This window comes from Liolophura sinensis, chromosome 9 (genome assembly GCF_032854445.1).
Source record: "Liolophura sinensis isolate JHLJ2023 chromosome 9, CUHK_Ljap_v2, whole genome shotgun sequence".
Lineage (NCBI taxonomy): Eukaryota > Metazoa > Mollusca > Polyplacophora > Chitonida > Chitonidae > Liolophura > Liolophura sinensis.
The window spans coordinates 35,405,296-35,428,716 of NC_088303.1; the positions used below are offsets into that span (position 1 = coordinate 35,405,296).

Consider the following 23,421-nt stretch of genomic DNA (forward strand, 5'->3'; position numbering starts at 1 on the left):
AAGCCATTCCAAACCAGAGAGCGCTGATTCGGATTCTTAGTTTACCCAGTGATATCGATAGAACACATGTCACGTAAAACATTTCAACTTCTTTCGTTTAAACAGATAGCATAGTAAGACTGACATATGACTTCAGTATTTATGCAGAGTTCAATATTGAAGGACTGAGTTATCCGTCTTGACAAAGATGACTAATGATTGGAGTAGAGGTATTTTTGCACGTGGGAGTATCATTGAATGTGTAGGTTAGCTTAGGAATGACATGACGTCAGAACTACTTTCAACTCGTCATCGTAAATATTTGGCGGGGAAGTTTGAGATAAAATAAAGTGAACTACATGTAGAATTAAAATGGGGGTAGCGATCAGTTCTTGTAGTTCGTAAGATGTCATCAAAACGGTCCGCGGCCATTCACCTTGATGGCTATTTCAGCACTGAAGATATCTTAACGACCCAGGAGCGGGTCCCTTGTAAAATAGACATGACGATCAACAGGATGGGTAAGAATGGCTACAACAACCACACTGTTATGACATGATGTAGTCTGGCTCAGTGGGGCTAGCGCTAAGTTACCTTGCACTGCGTGGTTCTCTGTATTCTGTGCTCAACGAAAGGATGATGAGAAATTTTAGGAAGTTGTAAAGACTGGGATGACATTTAAGTTTGACTTTCTACGTCACTACTTACGTCAGAGATGCTTCTCTGAATGACGCTGGCAAAATGCTGCAGGAGACCCTTTTCAGATTTATTTATTTATTTGATTGTTGTTTTACACCGTGCTCAAGAATATTTCACTTACACGACGGCGGCCAGCATTATGGTGGGAGGAACTGGGCAGAGCCCGTGGGAAGCCAACAACCATCTATCTGCAGGTTGCTGGAAGACCTTCCAACTTATGGCCGGAGAGGAAGCCAGCATGTACAGGACTTTAACTCACAGCGACCGCATTGGTGAGAGGTTCCTGGGTCATTACGCTGCGCTAGCACGCTTACCAAAAGCATGTGACACACGCACACGCACATTCAACTCTTATCATGTTCTAAAATACGTCTAAAAACCACATTCTAGGATCTTTTTAACTGAAAAATCAGTTAAAGCATGTGATGGTGGGGAAAAAAAAAACAGAATGACATCAGAATGTACATGGAAATGAACATGTAAATATTACCCTAGTCTTAACAACTCCCAAATTTTATATCCGAGGTTACTGTCCCATGGTAGAGCGACATCATTTCATTTAAGAACCAGCTGAACATCTGAGGACAAATCTAGTCTGCCAAAGTTCCCAAATTTTGTTCGTTGTATGACATGGTTTTCGGTAAACAGTGGCCACTCCTGCGTCCATTGTTTGAATGAATAAATAAAAATATATGTCTGCTTAGTCTGTGATATGCTTTGCCTTGCAAACATGCACTGGATCAAAAGACTTACAAGCATCATCTCTCATGCATTTGCCATGCTTGAATGTACTGGATAATTGTTCAAAAAATTGGTCTTCCTGTATGGTAGCTCACTCAGAAAAAAACCAAAGTCGTAGCTGGGTATGTCAGATTATTGGCAAGCAATTAACCAGGACATTGGACCAAATCCTAATGTTTGCTGATTCCTTCAAAGTTCAAAGTACTGATTACTTGTCCAGACAGAATTCCTTATCTAAAAGCTATCTTACCTGAGTTAAATTAGCTTTGTTTTCCCACCCAGTACTTTAGCCACATCACCAAAGAGTGTGCTGGTAAATGGCACTAAGCTCAGCTATGACACCCGGCACGGATAGCACAGTTGGTAGAGCGTCCGCTTCAAGAAGTGGTAGATCCAGGGTCAATCCAGAATTGGGTCACTTATGACCTTAAAAGAGGAAGTTGTAACTTCCTCCCTCCCTTGGCGTTCATCATTAAGGGGATAGTGCAATGACTGGTTAACCTGTATCAATATCATGACTAGGGAGGGGCAGCTTACTTGCCTTTGGTAAGTCGTTTCATTGAAGCAGCATTTGGTAAAAGAGCTGTGGAAATCTGTCCTGCAACAAGGAAACACATTATATGCACTCTAAGGGTTCCTTTGTCGTCACATGACTGAAAAATTGTTGGGATGCAAATGCTTTTATTAAATTTTTAAAATTGTTGGGATGAACACAGATCTGTCTGAAAAAATAGAGTAGGTTGGTGTAGAGAATTGTTTTTCATTTTGGATAAATCATATAAGAGATAGGGATTTTAAAGAAATTAACACTGAGAAATAATTTCCATCAAAAGGCCAGAAAAACTTTACAGTAGGGCCTTTGAAGGCTTTTTGGATAGTCGGCTGGGTTGAACCCAACAAAAATATTTTTATTGAGGGCCTAATTTAATACATTTCTTATTATTTCCAGGATATCTTGATGTTGGCTCTGACAATGAAAATCTTCAAGCGAACACAAAACTTGACCTGCCGTATTGGATGGCTAAAGCTCTACATGGACGCAACCGGCATATCATCTCTGTAGACATTCCCAAGCATTACAAGGAGGGCTATAGGGAGATTTTAATGGCTGATCCCACCGTGGTGAACCTTCATAAACTTGGACCCAACTATTACAACTTTGGAACAAAGTTACTGAACTTTGAGACACCTGAGAGTCCTGCCATTGCTAGGTGTCTTCTCAAGGTTAGTCAAATCACAAAACTGTCTTTAACAATTACTGACACGGTCCACCCTTCCCACAGATTAAATGATGTTTCATTTGTATTTTTATCTTTATTCCTTGCAACGACATTGAAAAAAGGTTCATTCTGCCTGTAAGGCAAAGAAGCCATCGCTGTATGAGTGAAATATTCTTCAGTGATAGCGTAAAACACCAATCAACTAAATAAATGAAGCAGAGAATTAAATTAGTGTGGCTTAACAGCAAAGAAAAAAAAATGTGTTGATTGGATTGATTGCTGATTGATTTTTGGCCAAAAATCTCTTGTATAGTCTATTTAAAGAAAGTCATGATAAATATAATTTTTTCTTCAGGCCTTCCAGGGTCGCTTCAGAAAAATAATGGACTCTGCTCAGAATTCATTCAACACAGACACGACACCTTTGATAGAAAAACTAGATGATATGGAACGGACGCTGTTCAAAACAGGACAGTCTTCCTTAAATGACTTCCATCGCTGGCAATCAAGGGAAACGGAAAAAATAACAACCTCCTCATTGGTGCAGACTTATCGTAAGCGTAAAAGAGCAGCCATGGAAGAAACTTGATGAGGATGAATGTTTGTTTGCATATATATGGATTTTATATTCACACCGTTGAATTGTTATAGATAATAAAATGTAAACGGGATGGGTCATGGCTAAGGGGTTAAGATGCGAACTCTTCAACGGCAGAAACTTATTATGGTAAGAGTTTAATTCCAGCCATGAACAGGATATTCTCACTATTCTTCAGCTTCAGTTTCAATTTTAAGGCCTTGGCAAAAAAACAAAAAAAAAAAAATGTGTTTTCAACAGGAGTTTGTGCAAGATTGCTTTCCTGCCACCATTATGGTATTCACGTTGATCTGACTGGTTGAATATGTGTGCGAAGAGGTGGAAAAGTTTGCCATTGACTTGCCAAGGTTCAGTGAGCCTATGGTTTCCTCCAGCCACAAAAACTGATTGCCAATTTTTTTTTTATTATTGCATGTATTCCCAATGAAGTAATAACGTAATAAATAAACATTGTACATAAAGCAACTGTGTTGTATTCTGCCGGAAATGTTTTAAATATCAGTATATCTTTAAATTCACACATTTTTATACTTTAATATAATCATTGTCTTGGGTTGAAATATAAATCTAATTTAAATCATTTAGTGCAAATGGTCTATATCGTAAACTCTCAATTCACTAGCTGCAGAATCTTCAAGGGACGGTAATGAGTGTAAAATACATGTACTTATGTATTCTCTCGGATTACAAAATGCAGATGTCCTTTTATCCTATATATGGGCCCTTAGTAATGAATTGCCCCTTTTGTTCAGTTTAAATCAATTAATATTTATATTTAGAAGTTGAGAGATGATACAGTATGAAGAACAACAAACCTCAAATTCATTCATAAACCACATGTATTTTAACTTGAAAGTAGATTAACTGTACTAAGGTCGATTAGTCATTGATTAATTTGTAATGCCCCAGTGCTCTTGGTTCAGACGGTAGCACATCGGCTGTTTAAGCATGAAATTTTCAGCCCCAAAAAGGCACGTACAAGGGAGGCTACTCCAGCTGTCATACCAGACTGGTATACTTTGTACAACAGTGTTTTAAGAATGTAATAAAAGCAACATTTAAACTAATGTCATTGTTTTGTATTCAGATGTTTATATTTTCATCTTAGAAATGACTGAAATCTGATCTAAAATATAAACACGTACTACATTGTGCTTTATTTGTTTGCATATATACAAAGGATTAATCATCACATTTTTAGCTTCAGTTATGATCAACAAGATGTCTTTCCATTTGGCCATATTCTAAATCTTCCTTCTGAGTGTTTATTATTCAAAGGAACCCATAAAATACTGGAAACCAGACCTCAAATCATTAAGTGCGATCATCAATAAGGATCATTACAAGACGTTTTAGAGAGAAAAAAATAAATGTACTGAAGTTTTCATATTATTTAGGCATAGTGTTAATTTATTGCTTTAAAGTGTTGTGTGGCTTAAAGAATATTTTATTTGTTTGATTGAGAACATTGGTTATATTTTTATGGTTTCATTTGAAAGCTCAAACCAAAGAGTGTCATGAGATCCTTCACAAAATGACCATGAAGCTTGATTTTTTTTTTTTTTTTTTTTTTGATTGGTGTTTTACGCCGTACTCAAGAATATTTCACTTATACGAGCCCGGGGGAAACCCACGACCATCCGCAGGTTGCTGGCAGACCTTCCCACGTACGGCCGGAGAGGAAGCCAGCATAAGCTGGGCTTGAACTCACAGCGACCGCATTGGTGAGAGGCTTCTGGGTCACTACGCTGCGCTAGCGCGCACCATGAAGCTTGAGACGTGTGAAATAATTCCCCTTGTGTGTTATATGATAGAATATGGAATTATTTGTCTGATTTATGTTTTGCATCCTGTACCCTCAAGTAATCCCTTGCTAGATGCATGTGGATTAATCTACAATCTTTGAACGTACTTGGGAAGGTCTGCCAGCAATCTGTGGATGGTCGTGGGTTTCCCCCGGCCTCTGCCCGGTTTCCACCCACCATAATGCTGGCCGCCCTCGTATAAGTGAAATATTCTTGAGTACGTCATAAAACACCAATCAGATAAATAAATAAATAAACAATCTTTAAAAGCACGTTTTGCCAGTTACACATTTTCCAAAGTGAGATACAAACATCGACTGAGGATTTACTGTTAGCTATCACATTTTTTATTGTGAGCCTTTTAACAACCTTATGTATACTTGATGACAAATCCCAGTTAGTTTGTATACAACCCGCAACATATATTGTTAGTTGCACGTACGTAATGTTTAGAATTGGGTAAGTGGACACGTGTGCCATGGCTTACATAATGTATAAGCAGTGTAAATATCGGGTGTAGGAATGGTCATGAAAGTGTACCGTACAAAACTACACACATATGGACTGCACGCTGCCTTTTGTCTAAGGGCGCATGCAGGCATCGATGAATGCAGACTGATTTCCCCCTGCATCCCCTCGTTTGCATCTTGTTATGTCATCAGCTGTCCCCTGGAACTAATTGAAACTGCGTTCAACCACGTCTCGCCAAAATTAGTGTAACATATGTGATAATCGGCTTGTAATACCGAGGGTAGCACACAAAGGTTAAAATTAGAACGGAAACCCCGTCACGTGGTTTGGCCCAGGAGTTTGTGACAAACTCCTGACAGAGATGTTTTGCGTTCACAGACATGGAGAAAGAGAGGAGTACCAGCTATGCGCACGGTTGAGCAGATCACAGTCTGAACAGGCACTACGTCACTTTTGGCTCGCTTCATCCCTGACTGCAGGGTTAGTCTACCCAGTGCATTGGGACGAGATACACGTATATATACACACTCAATTCATACAGGATAGCCTAGTGGGATTTCCTCAGCTGCAAGTCGCTATTAGCAGAGATGTGTCACTGCATCCTATTCATCCCTGCATTTTCGAGGGAGCGGTTTATCAAAAGCGAGCTGTGATTGTCCTGTGTCGACGCAGACAAAAGTCTATGTGCTGCATGATAAAAGCACGGAAGGAAGCGTGTTGCCCACCGTCTCCGGCCGCCCAGAGTGGTCGACCTCTACAGGCGAGGTCGCTCTACTGACATACCGTGCAGACTGCCCTTTGGGTCACTTCCCACAGGCTGTATACATGGTATCGTATTCCTTACAGATGGCAGGGCACACTGGAATTTGAATGTGCGATATCACAGAGTTTTCGCCAGACGAAACCCCAGTGAGTATTTCAGCCAATGAATTTCACAGGATTTGTTTTGATAATTTCTCCAGATTTTTGAATTTCAGTTAACCAGTGTACCAACGTCACTCCAGTTAAGTATTGTCATATGTTAAGAATTGACTCCACATTTCAATGGCTTTGTTCTTTAAAACTTACAATGTGCTGCTATAAACCACGGACTTGGGTTTGAACACAATGTAGCTGTGTGGTGCTCAGTGACAAAATGTATAGTATGTCTAGGTGAGAAGAAAGCCTAGGCATAGGCCTACATGTACTTCCTGGACTTGACATTAACTGATATTCATCTGCCAGGGCAATGGTGATATGCATAAAATGAACGTGGACACCATACACATGTGTGGAGATAGAATATCCATTGGATCCAGTACCAATGCACAGCTGACATCAGCGTGAAAGTCAGACCCACTTTGTCAGATAGCCCTTGTTTCCCTTAACATTCTCTTGTCCATCAGTGGGATATATATATGACATTGGTTGAAAATAGTTTTTGATTTCTCCCTGTATACAAAGTAATATAATGTTGTCAACTGTGATTGTTATGAAGTCTGTGCAAAACAATAGACACCCTGTTGCATGATTTAAAGTTTGTATGATAGTGGATATAAACAATGCAGTTAACTAGGTGACAAAATTAGTTTCCAAAATAAGCGTGTTATGTGACTGTACTTGTCATTAAACTGCCCCATAGGAGCTGTAGTGATCTTCGCCATAAAAACAATGAGAACTGCCAGCATAATATAGGAATTCTCTGTCCAAGCCTGGGATTGTACTGTGCACTGTGTAGGTAAGAGTCATGTTGGTTCACTTTTAAACCCTTCAGGACTAAGTGCTAATAATTTCCTATTACACCAGAGTGACAGTGTGTGTTATGCTATGATACATGATCAATAATTTACAGGACTGAAAATTGAGATGTGTAGTTAATGTTTTCAAAATGTTACTCAGATGATAGTTAAATGTGGTTTAAATTCATGTATACACCCCAAGAAGTGGAGGATGTGGAGAAGGTTTTTTGCACTTTTATATGTTAGGCCATGTGATATACTTAATATTAGGGATCAAAATCCAAGCATTTTATGTGTCCTTTAAGGCATTGACAGCAGACATTCAGTGTACATGATGACACTGGCAGCAAACCTCCAGAGTGGTGACATTGACAGCTAACCTTTAGTGTGAGCACACTTATAGCTGACCTCCAGTTTGATGACATTGGTGGCTGACCTCCAGTGTGATGACATTGGTGGCTGACCTCCAGTGTGATGACATTGGTGGCTGACCTCCAGTGTGATGACATTGATGGCTGACCTCCAGTGTGATGACATGGATAGCTGACCTCCAATGTGATGACATTGATGGATGACCTCCAGTGCAATGACATTGGTGGCTGACCTCCAGCGTGATGACATTGGCAGATGGACTCCAGTGTGATGACATTGATGGCTGACCTGCAGTGTGGTGACATGGATAGCTGATCTCTAGTTTGATGACATGGATAGCTGACCTCCAGTGTGATGACATTGATGGATGACCTCCAGTGCAATGACATTGGTGGCTGGCCTCCAGTGTGATGACACTGACAGATGAACCCCAGTGTGATGGAATTGACAGGTTACCTCCAGTCTGATGACATGGATAGGTGACTTCCAGTGTGATGACATTAGTGGATGAACTCCAGTGCTATGACATTGATAACTGATCTCCAGCATTATGACATTGACAGATGAACTCCAGTGTGATGACATTGACAACTGACTTCTAGTGTGATGACATTGGCGGATTGAATCCAGTGTGATGACATTGACAGGTTACCTCCAGTGTGATGATATTGACAGCTGATCTGCAGTGTGATGAAGGCAAATCTTCAATATCTGATAAATCATAATATATGAGTATCTAATCATAATTTTAATGAATGAAAATGGTAAGTTGATGGATTCCTTGCTTGATTACTTTTGTTTAACTGATAATTGAGATGGTCATTGTAAAGAATGCATGTACATGTAAATATGACATTAAGAAAGAACCCCACTCCCGTTCATTGTGAGCTTGCTATTTTTTAATGTGGCTCAGAGGACTCAAACTTAATGTGGCTCAGAGGACTCAAAATTAATGTGGCTCAGAGGACTCAAACTTAATGTGGCTCAGAGGACTCAAACTTAATGTGGCTCAGAGGATTCAAAATTTATGTGGCTCTGATATATGTCCAAAATAATGTAATCTAAAGGCCAGGAAAACGTTATTTAACCGTAATAATTCTGTTGTTCATACATGCATCAGCTGAAAAGTTATTGGAAGAATTTATTACTTTTGGTGATCATTTAGCACTTTTTGAGTTCATGTTGAACATGCCCTATGAGCACAGAATAGGACAAATAGAGCAGTTGTTTGCTGCATGTTGGGACAGCATAGAAACTAAAGAAGAGATGCAAGCCAAATTTTCTGGTGAGAATGGTCATTCGATTTTGCAGATGGTTACGCAGAGCTATTTAAGTGATGAGGAGAAGGATGATAGGATAGGTACAACAAACTGCTGCCTGGTTTAATATTTATGCTGTGAACTTGCTGTCCATCGCTCCAGAACATAGTTTGTCATGGTTTTGAGTTGGGAAATGTACATGTATGTATTTTGTTTAGAAATTGTGACACAGTAAATGGATGTTATTTGTACATTACATGTACATCGAGTTTCAGTGAAGATCGTGTGTGACCGTTCCATTTCACCGATGGGATATGCAAAGGTTCTCTACGTAATCAACGGAATGATTCTTATGGGAACAGTTCATTGTTCATGCCAGATTTTGAAAAAAAATAGGGCTTGGAAACCTGGCATTACCGACACTATGTATGGACAATGAAACAAGTTGTGCTTTCCTGACCTACATATTCTGGGCTATATAAACACTTGTTGAGGGCAGAAGTAGTGGGTGGGGTTGTGAGGGGAGGGTGGGGGTGCATGGAGTAAAATGTTCAGTTACATGAATAAAATTTGCGTCGAAATATTTCCTGTTGTCTTCAAAGCTCACACTCTATGCTGTACGTAGGCCGTAAAACTACATATTAGGTATTAGTCCTGGAGTGGCCTTGCTCTCTGCAAGATAGAAACCGGGCTGCCTGTGAAATGAAAAAAAAAATTTTTAAATGTGCTTGCTATGAAAGTTCACAAATTTCTCACTAATATGATAATAGTAAGACAGTGAGGGGTAAAAAAAAGTCAGAAATTACATGCACCCAACTCTAAGAATCAGGAAAAAGTTATTTATAGACAAAATTCATTGTCGTTTAGGGTATAATACAAAAAAATGAAATACATTGAAAGTGCAAAATGTATGCAAAATAAATGCAAAATGCACTTAAATAATATGCAATTGTTTATACTGTATGCTTATTTTTTAAATGTAAGAAATGTGTAGCCAAATGAGCATGCAAGCTTGTTTGGGATGAAATACTTGGCAGGGAAAATTATGCAAGGTCAGACATATGGTTGGATTAACTTTGCACTCTTTTCACCTTGACGATGTTAATTGACACGCTGAATCTTGTACACGATAAAAGCTATTTTGGAGAATTCTTTACACATTCATGCAGGTACGTGATAAAGATGACAGGTGTAATTGACAGCTGATTTCATCTACCTTATTAAGCATTTAAAAGTAATTGTCCAGCCTATAATCAATGCAGATGTTAATAGCAGTAAGCACGATGGATGTGGGTTGGTCCGATTATACTCTATTGGGGATGTGTAGATAGGAAATACCACCCCCATATGAATGTGACATCTACTGGTTGTGATATGAGGGTTGTTAAAGCACAACTGTATATTTATTGATGACATGTATTAAAGTTGATTAATGTTTTGAAGTTTGCACCAAGATCGAAGTTTCCACTTGTGTTTTGTCTTAGGAATGAGTATTCTTTACTTCATGTTTATAATACCAATTTTTATGCTGAACAAGATTTCAAATAATTTGTCCTTTAAGTCACGAAAATCAAATGACAGTAGGCCTATGTACAGCTTTACTTCAAATTGGATTGGAATGTAGAAAAACCATCCTAAATAAATTTTTTGTCACTAAAAAGTTGTAACCAGAAGTACAGAAATAGAGAGAAGTTTTTCGCATGACTTTCATGAGTGTACTCCTTATGGTCTCTGAAAAAAGACTTAAAAAAAGGAAATTAACATAGAGAGAAAAATAAAAAAATTTTTTAAAAAACTTATGTGAAGCATTGGTCAAACGAACATGTCGTTAATGATGGTCCCCAGTTAGTTAATATTTGCCACAAGACCTTGAACGTACCCTTTCAAGAATGTTTGGAAGTGATAGAGTGTAGCAACAGGTATTTGTTAAACCCTTGAGTACAGGTACTTAAATAATTCAAAGTTCTTTTGTTCTTGGTAACCACTGTATGTTTCGATGTGGAACAAAAAAGTTTTTAGTATGTAATCGGTGAAGCTGTTATGTGACATCAAGGACTGAATCATTGATGGCTTTTCCTAACTGCCTTTACCAAGAACTATCCATGTGCTGTCAGTGACTGAGAGGATGATCAAAAAACTCTTACCCAGGACTGTCCATGTGTTGTCAGTAACAGGGAGGATGATCAAAAAACCATACAAAGAATTGTCCATTTGCTGTCAGTGACGAGGAGGATGAACAAAAACCCTTACCCAGAACTGTCCATGTGTTGTCAGTGATGGGAAGGATAATCAAAAACCATTACCCAGAACTGTCCGTGTGCTGTCAGTGACAGGGAGGATGATCAAAAACCCTTACCAAGAACTGTCCATGTGCTGTCAGTGACCGGAAGGATGATCAAAAACCCTTACAAAGAACTATCCATGTGCTGTCAATGACTGGGAGGATGATCAAAAAACCATACCAAGAACTGTCCATGTGCAGTCAATGACAGGGAGGATGATCAAAACCTCTTACCCAGGACTGTCCATGTGTTGTCAGTGATGGTAAGGATAATCAAAAACCATTACCCAGAACTGTCTGTGTGCTGTCAGTAGTAGGGAGGATGATCAAAAACCCTTACCAAGAACTGTCCATGTGCTGTCAGTGACAGGGAGGATGATCAAAAACCCTTACCAAGAACTGTCCATATGCTGTCAGTGACTTGGAGGATGATCAAAAACCCTTACCAAGAACTATCCATGTGCTGTCAGTGACGGGGAGGATGATCAAAAAACCATACCAAGAATTGTCCATGTGCAGTCAGTGACGGGGAGGATGATCAAAAACCCTTACCCAGGACTGTCCATGTGTTGTCAGTAACAGGGAGGATGATCAAAAACCCTTACAAAGAACTGTCCATGTGCTGTCAAAGATGGGGAGGATGATCAAAAACTCTTACCCAGAACTGTCCATGTTCTGTCAGTGATGGGAAGGATGATCAAAAACCCTTACCAAGAATTGTCCATGTGTTGTCAGTGACTGGTATGATGATCAAAAACCCTTATCCAGAATTGTCCATGTGCTGTCAGTGATGGGAAGGATGATGAAAAACCCTTACCAAGAAATGTCCATGTGTTGTCAGTGACGGGAGGATGATCAAAAACTCTTACCCAGAACTGTCCATGTGCTGTCAGTGATGGGGAGGATAGTCAAAAACCATTACCCAGAACTGTCCGTGTGCTGTCAGTGATGGGAAGGATGATCAAAAACCCTTCCCAAGAAATGTCCATGTGCTGTCAGTGACTTGGAGGATGATCAAAAACCCTTCCCAAGAACTGTTAGTGTACTGCCAGTCACTGAGAGGATGATCAAAAACCCTTACTAAAAACTTTCAATGTGGCGTCAGTGGGGCAGTGATCAAAAACCCATACCAACAACTGGAAATGTGCTGCCAATTACTGGGGGGTGATGAAAAACTCATACAAAGAATTGTTAATGCTGAGTCAGCTTTTGGGTGGATGATCAAAAACTCTTACCAAGAAATGTCCATTTGCTGTCAGGTAGGAGGAGGATGACCAAAATCATACCAAAAATTGTCAATGATTGTGCGGTCAGTGACTACCAGGATGGTCAAAAATGTTTGCCACAGTGATGTGTCAGTGAGTCCAGTTATACACTGGCTGTTAAACCTATCAATGACAGTGTTGTGTGCCAATAGCTCACTCTGTTAAGGTTTGTTTACATAGGGTCTCTCTAGGGGTAAAGACTTATCTCATCTTGTTAATTTAGGCCTGACATCTGGGTAGCCCTGTTCACTTAGCCTCTGCCCTACAACTCTGATCTATTAGTTGTCAGATCTGTGGACTGGCCAGGTGTTGCAGGGAGCTGTCACTTTTCCTCAGAATGGACTCAAATCACTAAAGATGTCAATCAAGGAGATTTCCAGTCTAGGGAGCAGTTTTTTCTCACAAATAAAGAGCTCTTTGGTGTCAAAACATCTGTGTTTTAAACCAAGGTGAATTGATAAAGACTGGGATAGTCTGAATTGCTTTCCTAAATTGTCAAAATATTGCAGCAAATTAAAACCGATATTGTACGTTTTGTCAGAGTACACGGAAACAAAATATTTCTGTCCCTTCCACTTTGCCTGGTGTGATATCACCCACGAACACATGACATCATCAATCACTGACGTATATTCACCAATGACGCTGCCCTTTCAAACGTTCTTGACATCACCCCAGCATAATTGCCTTACTCAACATCACATCTGCCTGATTCAACGTCATACAGGGAATATCATCACATCACATCAGGGAAATTTTACGGACACAGCCGAAGAGTTTGTTTTTCAAGGAATCATCAGTTATTTTGGTATTCATCAAAATCCTATTGGTGTAAGGCTTAGTCAGTAGGATTTCTTTCATATCATTGTAATATTTCTACGCAATTTGTATTCTGACCAGAGTGGCACTTTAAGGACATTCTCTTCTGTGATTTAGAGAAAATCATTTTCACAAAATAAATCATATTGAAGCATTTAAATATGTGTGGAGGTGGGAGGTAGTGGGGGGGGGGGGTAGGGGAGGGGGGCTAGTGGTAAATGTACCAACACAGCACAATAAGGCAGGAGCCTGTCACTAATGCGGTCGTAACCTGTGTATGGTCATGAGTTTCCTCCAGGCTCTCCTTTGTTTCCTCCATGCTCTCCTTCGTTTCCTCCAGGCTCTCCTTCGTTTCCTCCCACCATTGCACTGGTACGTGTTGGGTAAAACATCAGTCTTTTGACCGTGTAAATTTGTCGTATTCATCGGCTGAGATATGATTTTATGGGAATAATCAGGTCAGCCGATAGTTCGGTTTGACCTGTACTCCTTTTCCCTTCTTTCCTTCCTTCTTTTTTTCTGTGTGGAAGTGAATTGATTATTTCCATGAAATATCTACACCTGTGTTTACAAATATTATATTTTACTCTAGTCATACTATGTTCATTGATAATATAAGTATGTGTAGTCACATTAGGTGTTTTCTGATAAACAAACCAAACGGTTGTGCATATTATTGGGTGATGCATAGCTTCCTGGCATCCACTTAATAGCATGATTTATTAGCCACGTAAATACAGCTAATCTTCCTTTATTTACCCCCAGGTCACTTCATATACATATCTGACACCTGCTTATCCGTGTCACGTTCATGTGTGTACATGGGGTATAGTGTACTTAGATGGCTATGATAAATTTTAAACATCAGACTTCGTGATGGTGATCGAAGTCACAACCATGTAATAACATGTACTTTTTCTCTGCTCACCAACACATGAATATCAGATAAGAGGCTGTTTTGTGGCTGTCAGAATTAAATTGTGTAATCTTTAATTTACAATTTAGATACTGCCTGATCACCATAAGTGCAGGCTTAGAGAAAACAAATTTTGATGAAAGAAAATACATAGAGCATTTTTTTTTTATGATTCCTGAGTCTACATCATGATGCTAGAACTTGCGTCATGATCTCAAAACTAATTGTTTTATGATTCCTGAGCCTACATCATAATCCTAGAACTTGTGTCATGATCTCAAAACTAATTGTTTTATGATTCCTGAGCCTTCATCATGATCCTAGAACTTGCGTCATGATTTCAAAGCTAATTGTTTTATGATTCCTGAGCCTTCATCATGACCCTAGAACTTGCGTCATGATTTCAAAGCTAATTATTTTATGATTCCTGAGCCTTCATCATGATCCTAGAACTTGCGTCATGATCTCAAAGCTAATTGTTTTATGATTCCTGAGCCTTCATCATGATCCTAGAACTTTCGTCATGATCTCAAAACTTATTGTTTTATGATTCCTGAGCCTTCATCATGATCCTAGAACTTGTGTCATGATCTCAAAGCTAATTGTTTTATGATTCCTGAGCCTTCATCATGATCCTAGAACTTGCGTCATGATCTCAAAGCTAATTGTTTTATGATTCCTGAGCCTTCATCATGATCCTAGAACTTTCATCATGATCTCAAAACTAATTGTTTTATGATTCCTGAGCCTTCATCATGATCCTAGAACTTGTGTCATGATCTCAAAGCTAATTGTTTTATGATTCCTGAGCCTTCATCATGATCCTAGAACTTTCGTCATGATCTCAAAACTTACTGTTTTATGATTCCTGAGCCTTCATCATGATCCTAGAACTTGCGTCATGATCTCAAAGCTAATTGTTTTATGATTCCTGAGCCTTCATCATGATCCTAGAACTTTCATCATGATCTCAAAACTAATTGTTTTATGATTCCTGAGCCTTCATCATGATCCTAGAACTTGTGTCATGATCTCAAAACTAATTGTTTTATGATTCCTGAGCCTTCATCATGATCCTAGAACTTGCGTCATGATCTCAAAACTAATTGTTTTATGATCCTTTAGCCTCATTCATAATTCCATGCAAAGCTTGCTTCATGCCATGATTCTGAAAGAAGCTAGCTGAATGACTAAAGAGCTTGTGACACTTCAATGCTTTGTTTTTGTACATCTTGGAGCTTTCCTTCAGGGTCACAGACATTTGTTTCTTATGGGAGAGTTTGTGTTATGCTATTCTAACTATATTTATATGTAACTAGTCTGTTACAAATGCTGTATTTTAACTAAAAAAATATCATATTGTTCTTTTGGGTCGTAGTATTCTGTTGGCTCAATATTCTGATGGCTCATAGTATTCTGTTGGCTCAATATTCTGATGGCTCATATTATACTGTTGGCTCAAATGGGTTGGGTACATGTATTGCTTTCACTATACTTCCAGGATGCTTACAGATACTTCCCACTTCCCTTTTACATTTACTATGAAGGATTAACTTACTTTGTTGCTTAGATGATAGCAAATGGTGGAAATTCACAATCTTGGCACACTTACATTTAGCCTGATTGTCCTGACATGCCAGCCTACGACAGGAAGGCTAAGTATTGCTTAGTTCATTGAGATTCATTGTGTATTTCTTGGCATGAAAATCACGAATAGTGTGAGGTATGAACTAAGAATTTGGTGAGTGTGCACATCTACCAGGTTAACAGGCAGGAAGACAGGCATAAAAATAGAATTTGTTGTAAAAGTGCTGAATGTTTTTATTCAATGAGATTGGTGTGTGTATAGAAAGTAGACTTTTTTGGAAAGTAGGATGATGTCCTAATGGGGAAATGTATGTTTCAGATGATCTACTGGGAAAATGTATATTTCAGGTGATAATCTTCTGGGAAAATTATATATGCTTCAAATGATATCTTACTGGGGACAAATGCATGTTTCAGATGATATCATAATGGGAAAAAGCATATTTCAGCACCAAAAGGAATGTACATTTACCTCTGCAAATGCACTTTCACATTTGAACATTCAAAGCGAAATACAGGTATTAGGTTTTGAAGATACATATATGTTGACAAAAAAACTCTCCTTTACCTGCCCGGTCTGAATGGGGTTTTGCACCCAGTATAACACCAACCTATCATGAAGATGCCAATGACAGTTTGGTCTGGAAACCAAACCATTAGGCAAAACATTTCGTTGAAATATTTTTGTTCGATCATGCACTAAATCCTGAGAGTTGCTTTTTGAAGACTTTTGAACAGAGGCAGCTGCTGAGTGCATAGCTTAGACTTGACATAGGTGGGCTCAAAGTCACCCCTAATTACGGGCACATCTGCTCTTTGGGTCTTGATTTAGGATGATGGCAGTGGGTATATTTTTGGTCATGTGGTATGGGTTTACATCTGGCAGTCATGGTCCCCAGTCAAAAAAAACTGCCCCCTACCCCCCAAAGATTCCCGGGGTGAGATATAGATAGAGTGAGTTCAGTCAGGTCAGCTGATTGAGGGGTATATACATTTACATGTGTTTGGTAGAGAACCATGAGTGGGCTCAGAGAACCTGGTCTCTTGACCTGATGCTCTACCATAAGTTTGCGAAGAAAAAAATGGGATAGAATTTTCGTCAGAATGCATATAAGTCCACTATTATACCTCGGGAGATGTTCAGCTAAAAACTGTGATCAAAGAGTTTTCCCATCACAAAAACGAAAACCTATATTTAGGTACACAAATGCACATACATATGCCAGCACATGTATGTGTACTCAAATTGTGCCAGCCCAATTTTAATGGGCATTATTCACATTTTTTGTTTGTTTGGTTGGTGACCACAGATATCTGAAAATAAACATGTCGTTTATTTATATTTTATGTCATGTACCAGTATATAACTGATTCAGTTGATATATTTTACTTTATACTCAACCAAAAAAAAGAAAAATTTCTTTAATATATGATACACTGTTAGGCCTACAGTTTTGTTCTCAGGGTTTTGTTCACCACCTCAGATTTGTGTTCATGAAAGTACATATATATGGGGTGCCACATATCACTGTCTGATTTATCTACATTATTTATGTATATGTGTCTTTAACTTTTCACCTTCTCTGTTTACAAATCGGATGGAATTTGTCCTGCATCACACAAAATACTCCGCTTTTCACTGGACAATAACGGTCACATGATGCACAGATATATACTTTATTTTCCTAAAAATGTCAGTTAAGATTGCGAATTATAAGGTGATAGAATCCGTCACTGGCCTAAGCTGACCATCCAACAAGATAAAATGCAAATGAGGCAATGCAAAATTCCCATAATGCAAGGTTCGCTCATGGATTGCACATGTAAACAATTTGATAGAGCAAATTACTAGTCTAGTAAACCAAATTCTATTTTTCTATCGATAATGTATTGTAAAGTATTTGTAATTCCCAGCAACCTAGCTGTATAGCAGAACTGAAGTTATATAGTTGCCAGCATAATTACAACATAACTCTGTGTCTGAACTAGTCTGACATTTCACTGAATATCTCCTGTTATCTAAACAACAAGCTGAACTAGTCTGACATTTCACTGAATATCTCCTGTTATCTAAACAACAAGCTGAACTAGTCTGACATTTCACTGAATATCTCCTGTTATCTAAACAACAAGCTGAACTAGTCTGACATTTCACTGAATATCTCCTGTTATCTAAACAAGCTGAACTAGTCCGACTTTCCACTGAATATCTCCTGTTATCTAAACAACAAGCTGAACTAGTCTGACATTTCACTGAATATCTCCTGTTATCTAAACAAGCTGAACTAGTCCGACTTTCCACTGAATATCTCCTGTTATCTAAACAACAAGCTGAACTAGTCTGACATTTCACTGAATATCTCCTGTTATCTAAACAACAAGCTGAACTAGTCTGACATTTCACTGAATATCTCCTGTTATCTAAACAAGCTGAACTAGTCCGACTTTCCACTGAATATCTCCTGTTATCTAAACAACAAGCTGAACTAGTCTGACATTTCACTGAATATCTCCTGTTATCTAAACAACAAGCTGAACTAGTCTGACATTTCACTGAATATCTCCTGTTATCTAAACAAGCTGAACTAGTCCGACTTTCCACTGAATATCTCCTGTTATCTAAACAACAAGCTGAACTAGTCTGACATTTCACTGAATATCTCCTGTTATCTAAACAACAAAGGGAGGTAACCCAGTCCAAAAAGTCACCTTCGGTCATGTTTCTAAATATAGCGACCAGACAAAAAGGATGATGGAAGGGAAACCCCGGACAAAGCATTCGATCGTCCACTCAAAGTTAGATGCATGTGAGTAGACATTTTGAAGTGTTAACTTTATGCTGATGATGTTTAAAATAACAGTACATTTTGTTTTTGCCGGCGGCAATGTGTCTCTTTACGTGCTTGCACATCCAGTGCCGATATGTTGTTTTTACAGCATTGTAGTGTCTATCTCCCAATTCCATCATGGTGTGGTAGAACGAATATACATATATATATATATATATATATATATATATATATATATATATATAAATATATATATATATATAGTTTAAATTAAACAGGATTAGATTTACCTTCTGAATTAGTGTTCTTGAGTAGGTTTGGGTATTAATTTGTGAAAACAGCCTTGATATTCTGATAATTTTATCCAAAATTAATTTCAGCCATATTAAAGATAGGCAAGTAGACCTATCATATCTGATGAGGCATTGATTCATTTCACCAATGTCACCAAGTTGTTGTGTCAATAGAGTGCTGATTTCCTTCAATCTTATAGCATGTTTGTAAGATGTTTATGTAAGCATATTTAGAAAGCATTATTCTGAGTTGACTGATTTTGTGAAACCCTGAGATCAGCCAATCCAACCAATGTATTTTTGTCTCCAAAATCAAATTAAACATTTGCATAAATTCCACTGAAAATTACTCTTTCATATGCAAAAAGTTGAGGCAGTTTGCTTGGTGCATAATATACACTCTAAAAAACTAATCTGTTAAATTTAACACTTATGTGTTCAGAGTGATACAGGTTATGTTACTATCTTATTAGGTTGTGTTAGAGGTTATGTTACTATCTTATTAGGTTGTGTTAGAGGTTATGTTACTATCTTATTAGCTTGTGTTACAGGTTATGTTACTATCTTATTAGCTTGTGTTACAGGTTATGTTAATATCTTATTAGCTTGTGTTACAGGTTATGTTAATATCTTATTAGCTTGTGTTACAGGTTATGTTAATATCTTATTAGGTTATGTTAAAGGTTATGTTAATATCTTATTACACCAGTTAGAACAGGGTTATGTTGAAACAACTGTATTAAAGTCACCATACTAGGTCTGTCACATATCATTTCTGGTGATAAAATAATTTGTTCTGTTGGTTTTTGATTGGGTTTTGGAAAGGAGGAGAATTTTGTTGTACAATACAATCATACAAACCCATTTTAACCCCTCAAAGAAAATGAATGTAGTGGTACAATTCTACAAGACAGTGCTGTAGTTTTGATTTTCTGGAGCGCAGCTGTTTGGGGTGTTTACCTCAGGATGTTGATGTTGAGTGAATTAGAGCTGTATGTCTGTGAAATGCACACTTAATCTTATCACTGACATGATGTGTGCCTGATTACAGCTGATGATGGGAGGAGGGGCTGCTTTGAGGGGGTCATGTTAGTAAATAGTGGGGCTTAGACAAGGTGTCAAGGATGGAGGTCTACTCCAGCTTAAACTGTACATCAGAAATGCAGAAAACTAAAACAGAAGACTAACTGCAGACATTCAGATGTGCAATTTATACCTCTTAACATTTCTAACACAGGCAATGACTTTAGTTACTAACACAGGCCATGACTTTTGTTACTAACACAGGCCATGACATTAGTTACTAACACAGGCCATGACTTTAGTTACTAACACAGGCCATGACTTTAATTACATTGATCACAGGTGATAGATACCAGCTTTTATTAGAATAAGGTAAACACTGAACTATTTTTTTTACAATATGTGATCAGTCTATCAATGATGTGGTAACATATTCAAATTCATCTCCAGCTGGTGGGCGGGACTAAGGCTTTTATCAAGCCAAGAGGTTTGTGAAGTATCTTGACAGTGTAGTGTATGGTAAAGGTTGGTAATAGTAGGGCAGCACTTTCCTCCACCCATATAGGCCAGACAGCTACAGTGTTCATATGCAGCCTTGAAAAGCCTGGAATTTTAAAAGGTAACTTTTCTGTCTTTTCCCGGGCTTATCAGGGCAAATTGTAATTGGATTGCAAAAAGTCCTGAAACTGAGCCTTAGCAAAACCAGCCTCAAGATACTGTATATATGGTATATGCTGACATTCTGTTTTCAAAATTTGTGAATTTTTGAAATTCGTTTTCCAACGTTCTTGAAATTGCTGTGTATATGTGAAAGATGATCAGTTCAGCCAGTTACTGTCATTTTACATTGCCGTAAGCTGATATAAGGCTAGAATTTTACACCAAGTGAAGTGTAAAATGTGAATTTTTTTAAGCCTAGAAAACCTTGAAAAAGCCTGGAAATTTGAGATCTTTTTAAGATGTACAAAGTCAGCAGCTAATAGATACTTGTATAGATGTAAAATATATAATAATGCATAGCATATCAAAGAATTGGAGACCACATTTATGGTCATTGTAGAATTTTGCACTTACAAATGTTTCTGTTTCTGATTGCATGGAAGACCAGAGATGTTGTTTTTTCTTGGCTGGCTTTGATCGGTGTATGTCCAGATGTTGGCCAGGTTATCTTGCTGATGCTCCTTGTACATGTCTCAGGCTTGCAGACACCACACTGCCATAAATATACCAAAGTGTTGTAGCTGTTGTTCACTGAAAGTTCTGAGACATTTGATTTTTTTCCCTTGATCAGTACAAGTCCAGCTGTTGGCCAGGTTATCTTCTGCATGCTCCGTATATCCTGAGACTTATATTATTCTCAGATATCTCCCAGGCTGTCAGACATAAATATACCAAAGAGGTATCTCCATTAAGGAGGTTGTGTTTTTGTTTACTTATCCATGCATCTGTCAGTCAGTAAGATTATATCCAGGAGTTTGGGTTGAATTTGTGTGCACAGGATGACCAGTTTGTCATATTTAAGTTCAGGGCCAGTTGCTAGCCATATTCACCAGTTATCACACTTTTGCTCTTTGTAAACATAAATCTAACAGGTACATGTATGTCCCTTGCTGTTGAACTCAACATGGTAGCTTTTAAAATGTTTCAATTCATATTATGTCCTCTGTGAAACGGACATAAACAATGAAAAATATTTTTATAGTAGTTTATTAGATGTTTACATATTTCCCACATGAATGAATGAGTTTTAAAGTTTAAAAGAGTGACATGCATTAAATGAAGTCAGAATGTGAATGTTCAGTTTGATTTGAATTGTTGTATGCAGATTAATTGTTGCAAATCTTAATTGTGAGGTTCTTGTATCAGTATCAGTAGAACTACCATATTTACAGATAAGTGGTTCTTTAATAGGAAGCCCTTGTTTGTATATTATACTCACTGTCTCATTTAAAATGGCTTCTTCTTCCTCAAAAGTCAGTTGTTTGAGAAAATCAGTACCACTAGACGGATTGCCATTAGGTTATCTGTATATCACTAAACATATCAGAGTCCTAGCTGAGGTGCAACCGGGACATGGTAGTGATATAGCTGATGTGCAGCCAGGACATGGCAGGGATATAGCTGAGGTGCAGCCAGGACATGGCAGTGATATAGCTGATGTACAGCCAGGACATGGCAGTGATATAGCTGAGGTGCAGCCAGGACATTGCAGTGATATAGCTGAGGTGCAGCCAGGACATGGCAGTGATATAGCTGAGGTGCAGCCAGGACATTGCATTGATATAGCTGAGATCCAGCCAGGACATGGCAGTGATATAGCTGAGGTGCAGCCAGGACATTGCAGTGATATAGCTGAGGTGCAGCCAGGACATGGCAGTGATATAGCTGAGGTGCAGCCAGGACATTGCAGTGATATAGCTGAGGTGCAGCCAGGACATTGCATTGATATAGCTGAGGTGCAGCCAAGACATAGCAGTGATATAGCTGAGGTGCAACCAGGACATGGCAGTGATATAGCTGAGGTGCAGCCAGAACATTGCATTGATATAGCTGAGGTGCAGCCAGAACATTGCATTGATATAGCTGAGGTGCAGCCAAGACATAGCAGTGATATAGCTGAGGTGCAACCAGGACATTGCAGGGATATAGCTGAGGTGCAGCCAGGACATTGCAGTGATCTAGCTGAGAAGCAGCCAGGTTATTACAGTGGTATAGCTGAGATCCAGCCAGGACATTGCAGGGATATAGCTGAGGTGCAGCCAGGTAATTGCAGTGGTATAGCTGAGATCCAGCCAGGACAGTATACAGCCCTGTTTTGTGGCTATCTGTACTTGTGCCTTACTTCCTGCTGCCTTGTCTCTCTTGCCTCCCTTGCCACTTTGTTATGCCCTGCCCCTTTGCCCCTCTGCCCCCCCCCCCCCTACAAACTCCTTATCACAGGGAGGCACTGGGACATATGCTGACATACATGTAGTGCAGGAGCTATATTTGCCAGTCAGCTGCAGTTGTGCTACATCTAAGTACCAGTGACCTACTAGCATAGTATACACAAAGAACTCTGAGGCCATGGTTTTCATTTCACACTTTATTGCACACTGTATTGCAGTTCCAAGGAATGTAATGAAAGTGGTGTTTTTCCAGAGGGACTGAAAAGATCGATCTTTAGGAATTCCATCAGAAACTGAAATTACTGTGTTGTTGTTGGTGGGCTTGATGTAGATATATGTGTAAGTAAATGATATTAATTATGTGTAGGTAGCTGTGATTGTATTTGAGTGTTTATGTATTCATGTTCTTCTATACATGCGCTAGCTGTACTATAGTGTGTCATCAGTACCTATAGGGAAATGAACTCTATAGCAGTATAGTGCCAAAAGATATCTGGTAGCAGGAAGGAAATGGCTTGTCTCATCCTGTATCGAACCGAAGTTCAAGGATATAAAAACCTGTGTGTGTTTAGTTGATTGTACTGAACATTTTGTACAGGATGCATTTCTTTATTTCCATGTTAATGTTTAGAGCCTCAATTTACAATAAATAACAGTATTATCATTATTAAAGAGTACGCTTTCTGCATATATTAATT

At 38.6% G+C, this 23,421-nt stretch overlaps 2 protein-coding genes across 2 annotated transcripts; both read left to right on the forward strand.

The window, feature by feature from the left end:
- Positions 1–319: 319 nt before the first annotated feature.
- LOC135475541 (DNA replication complex GINS protein PSF3-like) lies at positions 320–4,238 on the forward strand. Its single transcript, XM_064755464.1, has 3 exons — positions 320–500; positions 2,369–2,643; positions 2,995–4,238. The coding sequence occupies exons 1-3, from the start codon at positions 386–388 to the stop codon at positions 3,226–3,228; spliced, it is 624 nt and encodes a 207-aa protein (XP_064611534.1). The 5' UTR covers positions 320–385; the 3' UTR covers positions 3,229–4,238.
- A 17,549-nt stretch (positions 4,239–21,787) lies between these two features.
- Positions 21,788–22,985, forward strand: LOC135475814 (phosphatase and actin regulator 4-like). Its single transcript, XM_064755754.1, has 2 exons — positions 21,788–22,598; positions 22,942–22,985. Exons 1-2 carry the CDS (start codon positions 21,788–21,790, stop codon positions 22,983–22,985), a joined length of 855 nt encoding a protein of 284 aa, XP_064611824.1.
- The last annotated feature ends 436 nt before the right edge of the window (positions 22,986–23,421 follow it).

What these genes read in the sequence shown, in the direction of transcription:
- LOC135475541 (XM_064755464.1), top strand. Translation starts at nt 386, where the DNA reads ATGTCATCAAAACGGTCCGCGGCCATTCACCTTGATGGCTATTTCAGC. An exon ending in CATGACGATCAACAGGATGG is followed by an intron (nt 501 to 2,368) that starts GTAAGAATGGCT and finishes TATTATTTCCAG; the next exon opens with GATATCTTGATGTTGGCTCT. An exon ending in TTGCTAGGTGTCTTCTCAAG is followed by an intron (nt 2,644 to 2,994) that starts GTTAGTCAAATC and finishes TTTTTTCTTCAG; the next exon opens with GCCTTCCAGGGTCGCTTCAG.
- LOC135475814 (XM_064755754.1), top strand. Translation starts at nt 21,788, where the DNA reads ATGGCTTCTTCTTCCTCAAAAGTCAGTTGTTTGAGAAAATCAGTACCA. An exon ending in TATAGCTGAGGTGCAGCCAG is followed by an intron (nt 22,599 to 22,941) that starts GTAATTGCAGTG and finishes ACTGTATTGCAG; the next exon opens with TTCCAAGGAATGTAATGAAA.